We start from the raw sequence: 18647 nt of genomic DNA on the forward strand, positions 1-18647 counted from the left end.
CTATACAAAATGAATTCCACTTTTGCTCTCAAGTTTTGTCTCACTTAACTTTTTCATGAGTGAAACTGACTTTATTAGACCTGCTTTCTGATTTAACTAAACTTTTCTGAGCCCAGCAAAGCACCTGACTTCTCTTTCAGGGAATTGTAAGCAACACGGCAGTAAATATAAATATAAATATAAATATAAATATAAATATAAATATAAATATAAATATAAATATATATATATATATATAAATACACACACATATATATACTATTATTGTAGATCACGCGGGTTCCGTGGGGGTGGGGGGAGGTAAAATCCTTAGGGGTGGGAATGTTTAAGTTACCATATTCTGCGCAGTGAGAATCTGGACTCATTTTCAAGTTACACAGTTTCCTACTTCTTTTCAGTTGGGTCAAGTCGCTAGACTTTGTTAAATCTCATTTATTACTACTGAAAAGAGAATACTAGTAAGAGGCTTCTATCTACCTACCCGAGGATTTCTGTTAAGGCCCAACAGATGAGGTATGTAAAAAACGCTTCACAAACATTTGGTTAAACTCCGTAAAACATTTGTACCTGGCTACGAACGAGACTGCATTAACTTGGGTTTCCCCGCTGAAGAAATTAAAAGACGGCTTGTCTCTAGGGAGAGGAAGCCGAGCGTTACTACGTGACGTCATCACCCCACGCCGGCCGCGACGGTTTCCGGGTTGGGCTTAAAGCCGTGTTCCACGCTATGGGGTTTTGGCGGCGTTTGTTGAGTTTTGGCTGGGTATCGCTTCGGGGGGGTGGCGGGACAGGTGTCCCGCGTGGGGGAAGCCGAGTGTTGGTTTGTCGGCGCCAGGTTCGTGGTGCTGCTGGACAGGGGGAGGCGGGAGGGACGGAGATGCTCGGGCGGCAGGGCCGTAGGTGCCCTGGCATAACCTCTTGCGGAGGCCTCACCTCAGACCTTAACGGGTCCCCGCCAACTAGGCACCAAAGTGAGACCCCGGTTGGCTGATGTCCCCAGTTTCCAAGCAGGCCCCCAGTAGGACCTGGCCGAGGAGTGGTGGAATATGAAACAATTCTTGAACATGGATGTGTGACTTGTGCATTGTTTTATCTGTTTATTTAGAAAATAGATTAAAGAGAAGTAAACACGTGGAGGATTTAACTCCGTAAAGATACAGTTTACTTACTTTCCATTTTTAATGTCTAAGTATGCTGGCAGGTAAATTTCAGCTTAAACAGTGTATTTCCACGACTGTGATCAATAGTGGTAGGTAGATAGTATAAAAGATAACAAATAGAGATCAAAATTAGCCTAGAAAGGAAGGCCCGCTAACAAACTACGAATTTTTACTTTAAAGGCATGATAATAGAGATGGCTTATTTTAAAACCTTTTTTTTTTTTTTTTTTTGAGTTATCTGGTGCTGACAATGAGACCTTAAAACAAAGAAGAATGCAAATCATGTCCCGAGGACTTCCAAAGCAGAAACCAATAGAAGGTGTAAAGCAAGTTATAGTTGTGGCTTCTGGAAAAGGTGGAGTTGGAAAGTCTACTACAGCAGGTATTATAGGATATAAGATATTCTGATCTCAAGTAGGAATTTATACCAACTGGCAAGTGCACAGCATTAAAATTAATAGTTTTGATTTTTAAAGAGTTATTTGTGAAATTGCTAATAGCTGATTTTGTAGTAACAGGAGTTGGTAGTGATTAGGAAGTTAGATTAGCAGTTTCTAAAAGCTAGGTACATAGCCAGATGCTTGACTCCTTAACTGAGGAAAAGGTGGTCAGATTATCCATCAGATCTTCAGTTTACCTAACTGTAAAATAACAATGATAACCTTTTTCATAGGGTGGTTATGTAAATTAAACAAGCTAGCCACTTAGCTCAGAATGTCTTAGTAAGTGCTCAATATTTGCTTGCTGTTATTTTTTAAACATTTAATAACTTTAATACTAAATTATTTCTGTTCTTTGATGTTCTCTTCCAGTCTATGAATGTACATATAGCTACAAAATTGCAGTGAGACTTTTTAGATTATTAAGACCTTTTTCATTTAACCATAATGTAATTTTCAACATTTATAAAATAAGCATTGATCTAATATTTGAAAAAAAAATTTTTTTAAACATTTTATTTATTTATTTGACAGAGAGAGAGATCACAAGTAGGCGGAGAGGCAGGCAGAGAGAGAGAGGAGGAAGCAGGCTCCCCATTGAGCAGAGAGCCTGATGCAGGGCTTGATCCTACGACCCTGGGATCATGACCTGAGCCGAAGGCAGAGGCTTTAACCCACTGAGCCACCCAGGCACCCCTGAAAATGTTTGTAAAGGTTTAACATTGTTTTAATTGTTTAAAATACCATCTAATCTTTATATCTTTTCTATTAACAATACTGGAGCAGAAAATTTGTTTTTGGTGGCTCTTTTTAATTGATTGTAGATTTCATGGTGACTGAAATGCTGCTTTCAGATTCATAGGAGAAATGTCACCAGAAAAAGAAGAGTTACCATCCAAGACTAATAACTGGATATTCCCAAAATTTTTCAAAAGAAATTTTAATTTTTTTTTAACGATTTATTTATTTGAGAGAGGGCGAGAACAAGCAGATGGAGGGGCAGAGGAAGGAGAGAATATCCTTAAGCAGAGTATCTGCTGAGCATGGAGCCTAATGCCAGGCTCTATCCCAGGGCCCTGAGATCATGCCCCAAGCCAAAATCAAGAGCTAACCAACTGAGCTACCCAGATGCCCCAGAATTTCTTATTTCTAAAATGATTATTCTGGTGTAATAATGTAAAAGGGTAATGATTTCCCTTCTTCCGGTCCTACAACACAACTTGTATTATTAATTTGGAGTCATAAATCCCCCACCCCTTTTTTTAAAGATATGCTTATTTTAGAGACAGGTTGAGAGAGAGAGAGAGACAGAGCATGAACAGGACGGGCAGAGGGAAAGAAGAGAATCTCAAGCAGACTCTTGCACTGAGTGCAAAGCCTGACTCAGGGCTCAACCTCACAACCCCGAGATCAAAATGTGAGTTAAAATCAAGAGTGGGCTGCTTAACTGCCTGCACTACCAGGCGCTCCTGGAGTTATAAAATACTATTATCTTATTGTTGCCTTGTATTTTCAGTCATTAATATAGGAATGGCTGCTAATTCAAGTCTTATCCAGTCGATCTTTTTTTGCAGGTAATTTTTAAAAAATGACTATTTGTTGATTTTGGTGTAGTTCCAGATTGTCAAGATCTTTTAAATTACAGTTGTTTTTTTTTGTCAGACTATTAACCTAAAGTTGGGGAATATATGTACCTTAAAATTCTTCAGTTCCATTGAAATCAATGACATTTTGAAATAAGAAGGGCTAGTACGGAGTTTTGTGACTAAAGATCTTATGTATTTAAAATGCCATTTTTAGTGATTTCCCAGTATAGCAGTTTCATGGTTGTACAACCAGCTACAAATCCAACTATATAGTTTATTAGCCTAATTTTTTTTTCTCATTTTTACCTGAAGTAATTGTGGAAGAGTTTTTCAGATGTTTTGAAGAAAATAAGACTTACCAAGTATTATAGTTATAATAGACCTCTAATATTATTATTGTTTGATAGATACTGTATTATTACTTAAGAAAGATTAGTGATTGTTCCAATGCTATATGCTACACATTTTTACTTTCTTTCCTAAGGGTCTACAATCCATCCATTTAATATTTTGTTTTTAAAATTTAGAAGCTTTGGGGCACCTGGGTGGCTCAGTGGATTAAGCCGCTGCCTTCGGCTCAGGTCATGATCTCAGGGTCTTGGGATCGAGTCCCGAGTCAGGCTCTCTGCTCAGCAAGGAGCCTGCTTTCCCCCCACCCCCCGCCCCCACCTGACTCTCTGCGTACTTGTGATCTCTCTCTCTCTGTCAAATAAATAAATAAAATCTTAAAAAAAAAAAAAAATTTAGAAGCTTTTAGTCTTTGGTTCTAGAATCCACCTCTTCTTGTTTTTTGAAAATTCAGAGTACATTTATTTGTTTTCAGTAAAGTGAATTCCTTTGGATGCTGTGTGATTACTTGGACTGGTTAAAGTTGGAAAATATTTTCATGATATCCCTAAGTTCTTTGAGTTTTATGCAATATAATTTGTTGGGTCTGTAGGCTAGTACTTGTTTAAAATATTGTTTTTGTTTTTGGTTAGCGGATCATCTATTGCCAAGGAATGTGACAGCATTTAAATAGGAAAATATATGAAAATATATGCAGCTGTGACAAACAGTAGTATTTCAGTAATGCCCCTTCCTTGCTTTTTTTCTTTGTTAGCATTAAACCATCTGTCCCAAAGAACTGGCCTTTACTTTTTTTCTAACAGCTCTGTCTGCATATAAATACACATATATATATATGTTTGAAACTAAATATATGTTCCAAACGATCTCAAAATTTTTCCCATTTGCATATGTATGCTAGAGATTTTTTTTCAGTTCTAATGGTGATACATGGTTAATACATTCTCTGATTCCATTGTGTAAATGTGAGAGGATCCTAACAATGAAATGATGTATTCTCTAAAAGTTTCTGCTTAATACTTAGATTATATAACCTGTAATATACCTGAAATTCAGAATTATTTGATAATTTATAAAAATTGATTTGTCAAGTGTCATGTCCTAGTCTAAGTACTTTATATCAGTATTTCATTTAATTCTCACAACAGTTATGAAAGAGGAATTATCCTCATTTTATAGAGGAGGAAAATAAATTTAGGGGTAAAATATCCTACTCAAGGTTATGTAATAGAAGGTGGTAGAAGTAGGATTTGAACCAGGTCTGCCTTGAAAATTTATGCTCTTAACTACTTTAAAGGAAGTAATCTCAGCATCATTAATGACATTGTTCTGTTAAAGGTGGTTGATTCACAGTATGAAAGTCTACTTATTGTTCTTGGAATTTTGTTACCTTGGGATCTCTTCATCTCAGGTGTAACATACCTCTGTTGCTGGGCTCAAGGTGGTTTGGGGACTACTTTCCTTCTTTATGTCTTTGGGATTCACTAGCAATAGGCAGTTTTGGGAACATGTTTTACTACCTTACCTTTGACCCTCTTCTCTTTCCTTTGCACGTGGTCCAGCCTTTCATACAGGGGTATTTGTGAGTTAGGTACTTGGAATTCCTGCATTATCAGCATTTATGTTTAAAAGGCAAAGGATCATATACATTTTTATTTGTTAAAAGGTATATACTTTTTTGGCAAAATGTTTTTGAAAATAATTGAACTATATATATCAGTAACACTGTTTTTTAAAAGCTAAGTAGATTATTTAAACAACATTATAACAGATTATAAAAATGAGTCATTTAAAATGTTAACTGTAGGGCAGACATCTATTGCTTATGTTGGGATATTACTGTCTTTTTGTCTTTTTTACTTTCTGTGTTCTCTCTCTGTCTTTATTTTTTATAAGTAAAGGAAATATATTAAAAATTTCTGTGCTTTTGTTATTACATTGAAATTATTAGAAGGCAAACTGAATTTTAGTAGAAGTAAAGTTACTAAGTTTAATTACTTTCTTGTTTCTTACAGTGAACCTTGCACTTGCACTAGCAGCGAATGATTCGGTAGGTGTTTATTAATAAAAATGTTAATTCATTAAAATGTTTTTTAAGAAAATGATAAAGAGTGTATTTTTCATTTATTCTGTCAGGGGCTATATCATGTAGCTGTATTCCCTTGCTTTTCTTTAAGGAACTAAGAAGTCTGCCATAAGTACTGAGTACATCTAATGGTAATGATGAAAATGGAAGGGGTCAAAGAATTCAGGCAGCGTTTGGAAGGTAGAGAAGGCAAGAAAATGGATTCTTCCTTAGAGCTTCCAAAAGATAATGTGATTCTGCCAACACCTTAATTTTAGCTCATTGAAACCCATTTTGGACTTCTGTGATAATTTCTCACAGTAGAAGTAGGAAATAAATACAGGAAATCATTTTTCTTAGTTCTTAGATTTCCAAAGATGTCTTTATTTTGCCTTTGTATTTGATTTGACTTTGATTTGCCTAGATGTAGAATTCCAGGTTCAAAATAATTGCATCTCTGAACCTTGTAAACAACATTCCTTTTTCTTTTGTCATGCTAATGAAATATCTGATGCTAGTCTGATTCATATTGCTCTGTAATAACCTATGTTTTTCCCCTCAAAGCTTTTAGAGTTTTATTTATGTCTTTTAAGTTCAGAAATGTCACAAATATGCATCCACTTGTTGACTTCAAAATTTTTTACCTGGCTGGATATTAGCCAGGCATTTATCAAGTTTTGAAATTTCTTCCTTGATTACTTTAAGTGGTGTGTTTGTTCTGTCTCCAGAAATCTATTAGATAGATATTAATCCTTTATGCATGTTAATTTTTTTTTAGAAGATTTTATTTATTTATTTAACAGACAGAGATCACAAGTAGGCAGAGAGGCAGGCAGAGAGAGAGGGGGAAACAGGCTCCCCACTGATTGGAGAGCCTGACGTGGGGCTCGATCCCAGGACCCTAAAATCATGACCTGAGCCGAAGGCAGAGGCTTAACCGACTGAGCCACCCAGGTGCCCCTGCATGTTAATTTTTCTCTCATATTCTCCATATCTGTCTTTTGTTTTATGTTTTAGAAGATATCTTAGACTATTTTCCACATACTTTGTTGGGTTTTAGTTATTATTTAGCCCTTCTGATTTTTATTTTTAAATTCCAGAATTGTATTTTTTCCAGGTTTCCAGAACTCTTTCTTATATTACAAATACTGAGAAATAATGCGTCTATCATTCATTTGAATCTCTCTGAGGATGCTAATTAAAACTAATTCAAAAATTCTTCCTTTTAGTGATCTCTACTTACTTAGCATGGTGGTTTTTTAAATGTGGTCCTCAGACCAGCAGAATCATTATCACCTGGGAACTTGTTGGACATGCAAAATCTTGAGCACATCCTAAACCTAATGAATCAGAATCTATGAAGGTAGAATTCTGCAGTCTCTTTGTGTGTTTTCTCTACAACCTATTTTTAATTTGATTTAATTTAATCTAATTTTTTTATAGAAGTGGATTCAACTTACAGTGTTATATTAGCTGGAATCTATGATTTAATCAGCCCCCTAGATGATTTTGATGCATGCTAATGTTTGAGAATTATGGATTTAGAGTTTGTGAAAACTCTTGTCTGCTGATGACATCCTTTTTTGTTTTCTAGTGTGGTTATATTTTTTATTTGGTTTTAAACCATTTTTTCTTTTGTTGTTTCAATGGGAATTTGGAAAGAAGAGAGATAATCATGTGTTTTTAGGCAGCCTTATTGAAGTAAGAGCCAGTAATATATTTTTAAAAATAATTTCTCTTAGGGGACTGAGTTACCCCGAGAAGAGACACCATCTTTCTTAAAGAAGGAAGGAGACAGGGAAGAGTCAGTAGATGGAAAGGTAGATAATTTGTAGATGTACGGATTTTTTTTTTTTTTTTAAGATTTTATTTATTTGACAGAGACACAGCAAGAGAGGGAGCACTAGCAGGGGGAGTGGGAGAGGGAGAAGCAGGCCTCCTGATGAGCAGGCAGCCCACTGGGGGCTAGGCTCTATCCCAGGACCCTGGGATCATGACCTGAGCCAAAGGTAGATGCCTAATGATTGAGCCATCCAGGCATCCCAGTGTGGGGATCTTTTAAGTTGGTTATCATTTTAGTCAAAGCCTTGAGTCTTGAGTCAGTGTGAAGCAGCTATGTAATAGGGATCAAAGGATAAAAAGAATAGTTAAAAAGGGGTTGATTCCTTCATGTTAAATATTGCTAATCTTTTTTTTAAAGATGTTTTAAATTTATCTGATAGAGCACACAAGCAGGTGGAGCAGCAGGCAGAGGGGAGAGGAAGAAGCTGGCTTTTTGCTGAGCAGAGCCCAACCTGGGGCTTGATCCCAGGACTCTGGGATCATGACCTGACCTGAAGGCAGATGCTTAACTGACTCAGCCACCCAGGTACCCCAGATATTGCTAGTTTTGATGAAATGGTAGTTCAGAAAATTTTTTTTTTGTTTCTGTGTTTTTGTTTTTTTCCTTTTCTTTCAGAGAGCAGGGTTGAAGGCAGATTCATCTTTAGTGCTTTATATGTATGACGGAAATTGGCAACAAGAAAGGTAAAGCAGTAACACTTTACCTGGCTCATTTAGTAACCTTTAGTATCCTTAGTGTTTTTAATGTTTGTAAAATCTTCCTTAGGAAGGTCTTTAGTATTCTGTGATCCTAATGAAGGTGTTTTTTGTTGTTCATTTCTTGTTTTTTTTTTTTTTTAAAGATTTTATTTATTTATTTGACAGAGAGAGATCACAAGCAGGCAGAGAGGCAGGCAGAGAGAGAGGAGGAAGCAGGCTCCCCGCTGAGCAGAGAGCCCGATGCGGGGCTCGATCCCAGAGCACTGAGATCATGACCTGAGCCGAAGGCAGCGGCTTAACCCACTGAGCCACCCAGGCGCCCCTCTTAATTTTTTTTTTAAGCAAAGTTAGTGTTTTTGATTCGGGACTAGCGTGTTTAAACTGTGCTCTGCCAGAGGACAGCTTGCATATAGAAAAGAAGAGCTATATCTGTTCTATATGATTTATATGTATCTGGCATAGTTTTATACTCTTCTATTTCCCAATCTAATATTTTATTAATATTACACTTATTTGGAGGACATGTTTGGTCCTTGGGGGAAGCTCATGGTTCCTCGCAGCTCTTCTGTTTGCCTGAGTTGATATCGATGGCCAGAATATGTCTCTTTCCGGGGTTAAAAACTCCAGTTAGGATGGTGTCTTTGGAGCCTCTCCAGTAATTCATTCCCAGGGAGGCTTAATTCTGTGGAGTTTGAATTATAAAAGGGGTCTCTGATTTTCTTTTCTATAGGCCATTTTTGTTTAAGCCCTTGCTAACTTTTACCTCCTTTCTTTTCCATGGGTTGTACTTGCCCTTTTTCAGCATTGGAATAGAAGATCCAGGTTCAGGAAAGGGGTATAGGACCAGGAAGCTATTCATTTTACTTTTGATATTGACCTTAGTAGTCTCTAAACAAGATTGTGTAAACCCCAGGGGTGTGTGTAAGATAGTCCATTGGGATGTAGGAAGGAAATTTTTCTTTTCTATTTGTATTAATTTTTATCTTTTAAAATTTATGTTTTTTGTCTATGCTTTATAATTTATACTATGTTAGTATATATAGTACATATGGTAGTTGCAGTGTAATTTATAAACAAATATATTAACATATATTAAGGATATATGCTTAAACATTTTTTACTGATTGGAGTGCATGATCAGAAAATTTCAGATGTCACTAGCCTAGGCAAAAGGAATTTCTGGGCTGGATCAGATGCCCAGGTTATAAGAAGACTACTTTATAGATTGAGGTAAAGGCCTTAATGGGAATAGGGTGCGGCTTTTCCTTTTCCCTTGTCTTTTGTGCTTTCATTTGGGGGATGTAGAAGGTAGTATTGCAGAGCAGAGTTTGAGATCATATGTGCTATGCATCTAAATAATGCATCCGCGGGGCGCCTGGGTGGCTCAGTGGGTTAAGCCGCTGCCTTCGGCTCAGGTCATGATCTCAGAGTCCTGGGATCGAGCCCCGCATCGGGCTCTCTGCTCAGCAGGGAGCCTGCTTCCTCCTCTCTCTCTGACTGCCTCTCTGCCTGCTTGTGATCTCTCTGTCAAATAAATAAACAAAATCTTTAAAAAAAAAAATAAGTAAATAATGCATCCAGTGATTTGTTGGAGCTGACTCATGCTTGTTTGTGAGGGCCAGTTGTTAAATTTTCAGGAATTTGGGAACTAGTTGATACCATGTTGTTACCATGAAATAGGCCATTGTGGGAATATTTAAACCATGGAAGTTGACAAATATTGAAAATCAGAACCCCACCCCATCTTGAGCCATTTGTTAAACATTTCCTGGCACACCACAGATCATATATATTGGCAATCATTTTTTTGATTTTTCTTTTTTCAACCTTTTTTATCTTATTTTATTTGTGTGTGTGTGTTTGTGTTCCAAAATTCATTGTTTATGCACCTCACCCAGTGCTCCATGCAATACGTGCCCTCCTTAATACACCACCAGGCTCACCCAACCCCACACCCTCCTCCACTCCAAAACCCTCAGTTTGTTTCTCAGAGTCCACAGTCTTTCATGGTTCATCTCCCCCTCTGATTTTCCAGTCATTTTTTTTTTTTTTTTTAAGAGAGGGAGAGAGGGGCAGGGCTTGAGGGGAGGGGCAGAGAGAGAATCTTAAGCAGGCTCCACACCCAATGCAGAGCCTGATGCAGGGCATGATCTCACAATGCTGAGATCATGACCTGAGCCAAAATCAAGAGTCTGGTGCTTAACTGACTGACCCATCCAGGTGTTGCCTTTTTTCTGTCTTCTTAACCATGTTATGGGTCTCATTCTTTTACAGTATAAATTTAATAAACAGTGAGAAGGGCACTGAGACTGGGAGAGGGAAACATAAAGACTACCAGATACCATTGATTAGCTCTGTGAGATTCCTGTCAGTTCAGTTCATTTTAGTCCAACAAATATTTGAGTATAACACTTGTTGCCAGATACCCTGGGAATATAAAGAAAAGTAAATGTGCTGTGGGAGTTCACAGCCTAAGACTACATTCACAAAACAGTGTTGTGTGTGTGTGTATGTGTTTGTTTAGGTGTGTATATATTTCTGTGTATCTGTGTATAGATAAATTCGGTTCAGTAATCATTTGTGAGAAGGTGCTAATTAAGACAACAGTAAGGTTTTATTGTGCTTCATAAGAGTAGACACGTTGTGTACTCTTAAAGGTTTTATAATCCTGTGAACACAAAAGGAAGATAAAAGTCTTAAAATGACGAGATATATTCAAGGTCAAATATAGTAGTGTATCCTTCTAGGATGAGTAGCTTTTCTTCCAGAGAAAAGTGATCTTTTTTTTTTTCATAGAGCATTTTCATGCACATAATTGTATTTGGTTCTCACAGAAACCTGTAATGCAATGTCATAGTATTTATCAGTTTTACAGTCTTTATTGATTCTGCCTTATCCTTGCCACATTTCATCAGTCAGCAAATACCCTTGTTTCTATCCCTGCGATGTTTTTCCAATATGTATTTTTCTATTGTCATTATTCCCACTCTAACTAAGACTCACATTACTGTTTGGCTCTTTTATTCATTTTATACTTCAGTTTTTGAGTGCCTCTTCTATCCTAAGCACTTTGTTTGGAGGATACAGAAAGGAACGAGACACATGGTCCCTGTCTTTGAGGAACTCAGACTAGAAGACCACTGCAGTGGTCCAATCTATTACCTGCTTATGCTCAAATCCATTCAGTACATAATGCCTAATTACTCTTACTAAAGCATTATTGGAATTGCATCACTCCTGCTTAGTGTCACTACTGAATGCCTTTGCTCAAGATCTTCAACGATCTGGCTTCCGTCTGCCTTCATAGGTTTGTGTTCAGCCTGTCATCTAAATGGTCTTTGTGCTCTGGCCAATCTGGGTTACTTGAAGTTTTTTGCCAATTTGGGCTTGGATGTACTATGTTCTTGCTGAAATGGAGTGTTTTCTTCACCTTTCTTCAGCTTACATGCCCTGTCTTCCAGACTGCCATTTATGGCTGTGCTGGATATATCATGCATAAGGGTACTTGTCAAGGAGGTTGAGTATGATAGAAATCCAGACTACCCTCTTCTTGTACAACTGTAGGCTGCATTTTGTTTTGTTTTGTTTTATTTATTTATTTATTTTTTAAGTAAGCTCTAGACCTAGCTTGGGACTTGAACTCACAACCCATTAAGAGTCACATGTTATACCTACTGAACCAGCCAGGCACCCCTGCAGGCTGCATTCTGATTCACACAGAGGCACTGTATGAGCAAGCTTTGCCCTGAGGGGCAGCTTAGTGAAGTGTTCCCTAAATTCCTTTCTTTCTCTGTCTTGGGAAATCCAGTAGCACTATTTATTTGTATGATTATTGTTCCCATTCAACCATTCTGGTAATTTTTGTAGTGACAAATGATATAACTAACATTTATTGAGTCAAGCATTTTCCCTCATGACAGATTCTTTTTTTTTTTTTTTAAGATTTTATTTATTTATTTGACAGAGAGAGATCACAAGTAGACAGAAAGGCAGGCAGAGAGAGAGAGAGAGGGAAGCAGGCTCCCTGCCGAGCAGAGAGCCCGATGCGGGACTCGATCCCAGGACCCTGAGATCATGACCTGAGCCGAAGGCAGCGGCTTAACCCACTGAGCCACCCAGGTGCCCCCTCATGACAGATTCTTAACTCATTTATGTTTCATAGCAACCATATGGGAATAGATACTATTATGATCCCTTTTGTAGCTAGAAAGCAGAAGTATTTGGAGGTTGAGTATTTTGCCCAGGGTCACTGAAGAAGTAAATGGCAGAGCCAAGATTTGAATGCTAATCTAGATCCTGTGCTCTTTTTTTTTTTTTTTAAATTTATTTATTTGACAGAGATCACAAGTAGACAGAGAGGCAGACAGAGAGAGAGAGAGAGGGAAGCAGGCTCCCTGCTGAGCAGAGAGCCCGATGCGGGACTCGATCCCAGGACCCTGCTATCATGACCTGAGCCGAAGACAGCGGCTTAACCCACTGAGCCACCCAAGCGCCCCTAGATCCTGTGCTCTTAACCTACTTGCTCAACTGCTCCTACCTTAGGTAGATTTTTATAGTTAAAGATTGTGTTGTCTTCATCCTTGGCTATCCTTAGCAACTAGCACAGTGCTTTATGATTTTGGAAATGCACAATAAATGTTTGCTGCACGGATGAATTAAGTATATAGAATGGTTTCATAGTATGTCAAGTGCCAAGTTTTGTTTTGTTTTGTTTTTTGAGAGGTGGTGTGGGACGAGAGGACTTTTTATGGCTTAGTGGGCTATTCACTGTTTTTTTCTTGCTTCTTAAAACATGGTGCATTCTATGATTCCACTTAGCCCTCTTCTCATTTTATACTCTGTATCTGTTAATCTCATTTTTTCAAATCCCTGCTCCAGTTACTACTGATGTGTCCTTGGTTCCAAATTTGTTACCAGCCAGGATCTCTCTCCTGGGTACCAGACCTGTCTGTCTAGTTGTCTCTGTAGACATTACTGGAATGGCATCCAAGCTCAGTGTATGTAAAACCAAACCCTTTTTCCCTATAACTTTCTTTGTCCTATGGGATAATTTGGTTCCTGCCCACCTTCAAATTGGTCACCCATTCCTGCTGCTTCTACCACTTAAAATTCTGTATATTGTGTCCTCTCCTTTCATTCTTTAATGCTGCTGCGTTATTCAGACTCTTAACTGTGTATCTTCCGTGAGGTGATCCCTGCTGTCTATTTCTTTGCTATGATGTTTTGAGGAAAGGACTAACACTTAACCATATTATTTTAGAAGAGTTTACTTGTTTATCTCCTATGCTAATCTGTTAATATGCTAACCTTTTAGGATCAATAGTTTTGGTTTTATTCCTCTTTTTTTAAAATCCTCAGTGCTTAGTCCAGTGATGATATATAGTAGATTTTTGGTAAATGTTGGTAATGACTGTGGGACATATTAAATGAAGAGTGGTTGTGAATATATATACACATATACATATATATTTCATTTCTATGGCAAATTCTAACTGTTGAATAAGTTGTTCACTGCTAAATTATGCTCTTTTTTTCCTGAGGAAATGAAATAATTAAAATTTAAATGGGATAATGTATGTGAAGAGCTTAGCACACCGGCTGATACATAGTAAGTTCTAAATCACTTTTTGATATGGGTGGCTAAATAAAAGCTTTTTGTAAGTAGTATTTCAAAGTAAAAGCTGATACACGTTTTACTTACTTGACTGTTTTTGCAAAACTTATTTTAGGTTTTTACTTATTTTCCATTGCTAGAATGAATCATTAATTAGAATTTTAATTGAACTTAAAGATGGAAAATGAAGCAGTATTATCTTCAAAGAGTTTGGGTCTTTTTGTTTTTTTTTTTCCCATTGATGTTTATCTTAAAATATTTTTTTCCCATGATCTCATAATGTCTTTACACTTAATCTTTCCAGACATACTTCTCTTCTTCACAAATTATCACTAATGGTTCTTTAAATGTAATTAAGATTATCTTAAGCCTGTGAAGTTTTGTGATCATGTTATGAAAAATTAGGAAGTTTTAGTTCAAGATTTACTTCAAGATTTAGTTTTGGTTTTTGAAAAGTTCAGCGATCTTGGAATATGTCATGTACCACCACTTAAAACACTGTAATTTTCTTCATTAATAGTTACATGTATAGTAGTTAATAAGTTATGTGTATAGCTTTTTGGTATACAGAACTGGGCTTGATGCTGGTTCTGCCTCTTGGAAGCTGTATGACTTTGGCCTGTACCTATCTCCTAAGGTTTTAAGTATTAAAGGAGGTAATGTATATAAAGCATGAAGCACCATGTCTGGCACATAATAAATGCTAATAAGAGCTATACTTATTAGCTATTGTAGTACTCCACATGCCAACCTGGACATTTTTTTTTTTTTTAAGATTTTATTTATTTATTTGAGAGAGAGAATGAGAGAGAGAGCATGAGAAGGGGGAGGGTCAGAGGGAGAAGCAGACTCCCTGCCATGGGGGACTCGATCCTGGGACTCCAGGATCATGACCTTAGGCAAAGGCAGTCGCTTAACCAACTGACCCACCCAGGTGCCCTTGAACATGTTATTATAATCGGAATTATTAGTTATGATGTGAATTTGGATTAAATATGTATGAAACTGTGTTTCTCACAATTACCTATGTGAAATCCTGATGTATAGTACTTAGTTCAAGTTTGTAAGGTTGGGGCTCATCTTTTCTTTAATGCCAGTGTTGTGAGGGGATTGCACTATTTTCAAATTGACCTGTTCTTAATGTTTTTTTTTTTTAAATTATTGTTTTGTGGTATATGTAACATACATTTCTTATAAAAATATTTTGTTTCAATATTATGGTTAGCTATTTTGGAGAAAGGGTACACTATTACTGTTTGAAGTATAATAACCTTAAAGTTAAAGGGGAACTGGGGCAAAAGATCCAGAAAGAACATTTGCAAAACTGTAATTTTTTTCTTTTTGTTCTTCAGTTCACAGGTAATTCTTGGTAAGAACTGTGTTTTATAAGTGCATTTGAATTCATCAATTTTGACTTTTACCAAGGAGAAAAAGTCTCCAAAAATATATTTGCAATTAGAGCAAAAGTCTTTACTAAAACTAAGATTTCTTTTGGTATAAATGGAACTATTTGTAATAATTGATGACTTTTCTTGCAAATATTTGATAATTGTGATATGTACACATATTCATACATGGGGGATTATCACTTTATAATCAGTGAAAAAAATAGATTTTTAATGAATTACTTTTTCTTATTCCTTCATATATAGATTTGTTCTTTCATTCATTCATTCATTCATTCATCAACCATCCATTTGAAGGCCTATTATCTAGGTGCTCTGCTTAGCGTGGGAATACAGAATTGAAAAAACCCTGTGTCTGTCCTCATCTTAGTTAATTTACAGCCTGAGTGACTGGGGGATTGTCATTTCCATTCAGAGCAGGGATCTCTGTATGACTTGGTGATTCTTGTTTCCTGTCTTTTTTCTTTCCCATTTACCACAGATGGCTTTTTCTGCTCTTTAGCCTTCTGTACTGTTCCAGTTTCTTCGCTCCCATTCCACGTGACTTTTCATTGGTAATGTATTTACTGTTTTCTTCCTCTATCTAGTATATTTTTATTCATCATGATCCTCATTTCTTTCTGCCTCAGAGAAAGAGATATCACACCTGGTATCTTTATATGGACTCTTCATCCTTCACTTCCTACCTTTTCTAAGACTTTGATTCATTAATTCCTTCTGGTTATCTTCAGTTTCTCTTTACTAATTCTTTCCTTTTGATCTATTGATCTACTCATTTTACTCATACGCCCCGAAAAATGTAAATGTGCATTTTTTGCGTTAGTGAATAAAACAGCAGATTGTCTTTACCTCGTTTCCCTCAAGCTTCTGCCCTCTGTTACTTTCCCATTATAGGCATACTCATACTGGAGAGAGTAATCTATACTGGCTATGTCAGTTTACCTGATTCCCATTTATTTCGCTACTTCCATAATTTGACTTATCACCATACAACTGAATTTCCTCTCCTAGTTACCAATTATCTGCCAAGTGTATTTGTTCCCTTTCTCTTGATTCTGCTTGATTTCCTGCTGCATGTGATACTGCTGACACCTTAAGAGAATTTGTTTGGCTTTCACAACAACCTTCTGTCTTAATTCTTCCCCCTTTCTCTGACTCTTTCAATTTCCTCTCTAACTTTTCATATTATTGCATTCCATAACTTCTGATTTTTGTCCCTCATACGTGCACGTCCTCCTTTGTTTTCATATACTGCTTCTTCAGTGTCTATGTCTTTTTTAAAATCCTTATTTTCAGTAGTTTACTCAAGATCTCCATATGGTGTTTTACAGATTATGTCAGATATATTTATTTATTTGTTTATTCTCCAAGATTCAAATTAACAAATAGTATAGTATTAGTTTTAGGAGTAGAATTTAGATTCATCACTTACATATAACACCCAGTGCTCATCACAACAAGTGCCCTCCACATCACCCAGTTACCCCATTCCACCGTTCACTTGCCCTCTAGCAACACTCAGTTTGTTCTCTAGTTAAGAGTCTCTTGTGGTTTGCCTCCCTCACTGTTTTTATCTTATTTTTCCTCTCCTTCCCCTATGTTCATCTGTTCTTTGTTTTTTAAACTCCACATGAGTGGAATCATACGGTATTTTTCTTTTTCTGACTGGCTTATTTCACTTAGCATAATACACACTGGTTCTGTCCATGGTGTTGCAAATGGCAAGATTTCATTCTTTTTCGATGGCTGAGTCATATTCCTGTGTGTGTGTGTGTGTGTGTGTTTATACACATCTTCTTTATGCATTCATCAGCCAATGGATATTTGGGCTCTCTCCATACTTTGGCTATTGTTGATAGTGCTGCTGTAAACATTGGGGTGCATGTGCCCCTTTGAGTCGGTATTTTTGTATCCTTTGGATAAATACCTAGTAGTACAATTGCTGAATTGTAGGGTAGTTGTCTTTTTTTTTTTTTTAAGATTTTAAAGATTGTATTTATTTATTTATTTATTTGAGAGAGACAGAGAGAGAGAGCATGAGAGGGGGAAGGTCAGAGGGAGGAGCAGAACTCACTGCGAAGCACGGAGCCTGATGCAGGACTTGATCCTGGGACTCCAGGATCATGACCCGAGGCGAAGGCAGTCCCTTAACCAACTGAGCCACCCAGGCACCCTGTCTTTTTAACTTTTTAAGGAACCTCCATACTATTTTCCAGAGTGGCTGTACCAGCACTGTATCAGCTCTACCAGCTGTACCACCAACAGTGTAAGAGGGTTCTCCTTTCTCTGCATCCTTGCCAATATCTCATTTCCTGTGTTGTTAATTTTAGCCATTCTGCAGATATGTTAGATTTAAATGATTGAAATGGAACCTCTTTCTCTGCAAACCTCTGTTCCTGTATTCCTTAATAATTCACTTATATGTTACTATCACCCATTTCAGTTACCTATTGTTATGAAACAAGCTACCCTAAAGTGTGTGACATCAAGCAACAGCTGTTATGTTCACAGATTCTGTGAGACAGGAATTTGGACAGGACATAGCAGGGATGGCTTGTCTTTGTTCTACAATGTTTGAGGCTTCACCAGGGAAGACTCAAAAGGCTTGATCTGGAAGCTCTTCACTCACATCCTTAACTCTTGGATTTGAAGACTGAGTTTAGCTGGGATAGTTGATTGGAGTTCATTTCCATGTTACATGAGCTTCCTTGTACATGGAGGCCTTAGTGTAGTAGTTTGACTTCTTAAATAGTGGCTCAGGGCTCCAAGTTTGTGTCCCAGGGAATAGGGAAGCTGTATGGTCTTCTTTGACCTAGGCTTGATAGTCAGCCTAAATTCTGGATTGAAGTAGTCCTCCCCAGATTCAGGAAGAGGAAACATAAACCAAACTTCCTGGGAGGGGTATCAAAAAAAATACGTGTCCATGTTTTAAAATTACCATACCAAATCTGCTCGTATCTTACTTAGAAACCTTGATATTATCCTTGTGTTTCATTTCTCTAATCCCACTCTTCTTTTGTATATCAGCCACTAAGTACTGGCCTTTTTAATTTGAGAAATACCTGCTTTTCTCCATTATCATGAACCTTGGTAAGAATTTGATCACATTTCATTTAAGAGTTTTTTGTAACCTCTTATTTGATCTACATAATATCTCTCACCTTGAATTAAATAATTCCTCATATTGATTGTAGGATAGTTCTTACTACGTACAGGTCTCTGTCTGAATTGCATAGCTTAGCTCTTAAAGGTTGGCTCTACCTAAATTTCCAGTGTGTGCTTGACTTTGTGTTAACTGGTCCTTTGAATTGAATGTCTTCCTTCCTTGCCCACTTCCTTTCATCCTTCGGGTCTCGTGTTGGCTGTTCCTTCCTATGTGAAGTCTTCTTAGAGGCTTCAAATAATGTCACTTCTTCCATTATTTGTTCATATATTTATCTTCTGCCATTAGGGTGACTGTAGCTTCCATGAGGCCAGGGACTGTATC

At 37.2% G+C, this 18647-nt stretch overlaps 1 protein-coding gene across 4 annotated transcripts in view; it reads left to right on the forward strand.

Moving 5' to 3' along the window:
• The first annotated feature begins 692 nt into the window (after window positions 1-692).
• The window catches only part of NUBPL (NUBP iron-sulfur cluster assembly factor, mitochondrial), a 222774-nt gene continuing 204819 nt past the window's right edge, over window positions 693-18647 (forward strand). For all 4 annotated transcript variants that reach the window (XM_047738345.1, XM_047738342.1, XM_047738346.1 and 1 more), the window contains exons 1-3: window positions 693-835; window positions 1395-1542; window positions 5550-5584. In XM_047738345.1, the coding sequence (XP_047594301.1) occupies window positions 728-835; window positions 1395-1542; window positions 5550-5584 (291 nt within the window). In that variant the 5' untranslated portion in view covers window positions 693-727. The remainder of the gene's footprint in view (window positions 836-1394; window positions 1543-5549; window positions 5585-18647) is intronic.

The sequence above is a fragment of the Lutra lutra genome, chromosome 7 (assembly GCF_902655055.1).
Source record: "Lutra lutra chromosome 7, mLutLut1.2, whole genome shotgun sequence".
Taxonomy (NCBI): domain Eukaryota; kingdom Metazoa; phylum Chordata; class Mammalia; order Carnivora; family Mustelidae; genus Lutra; species Lutra lutra.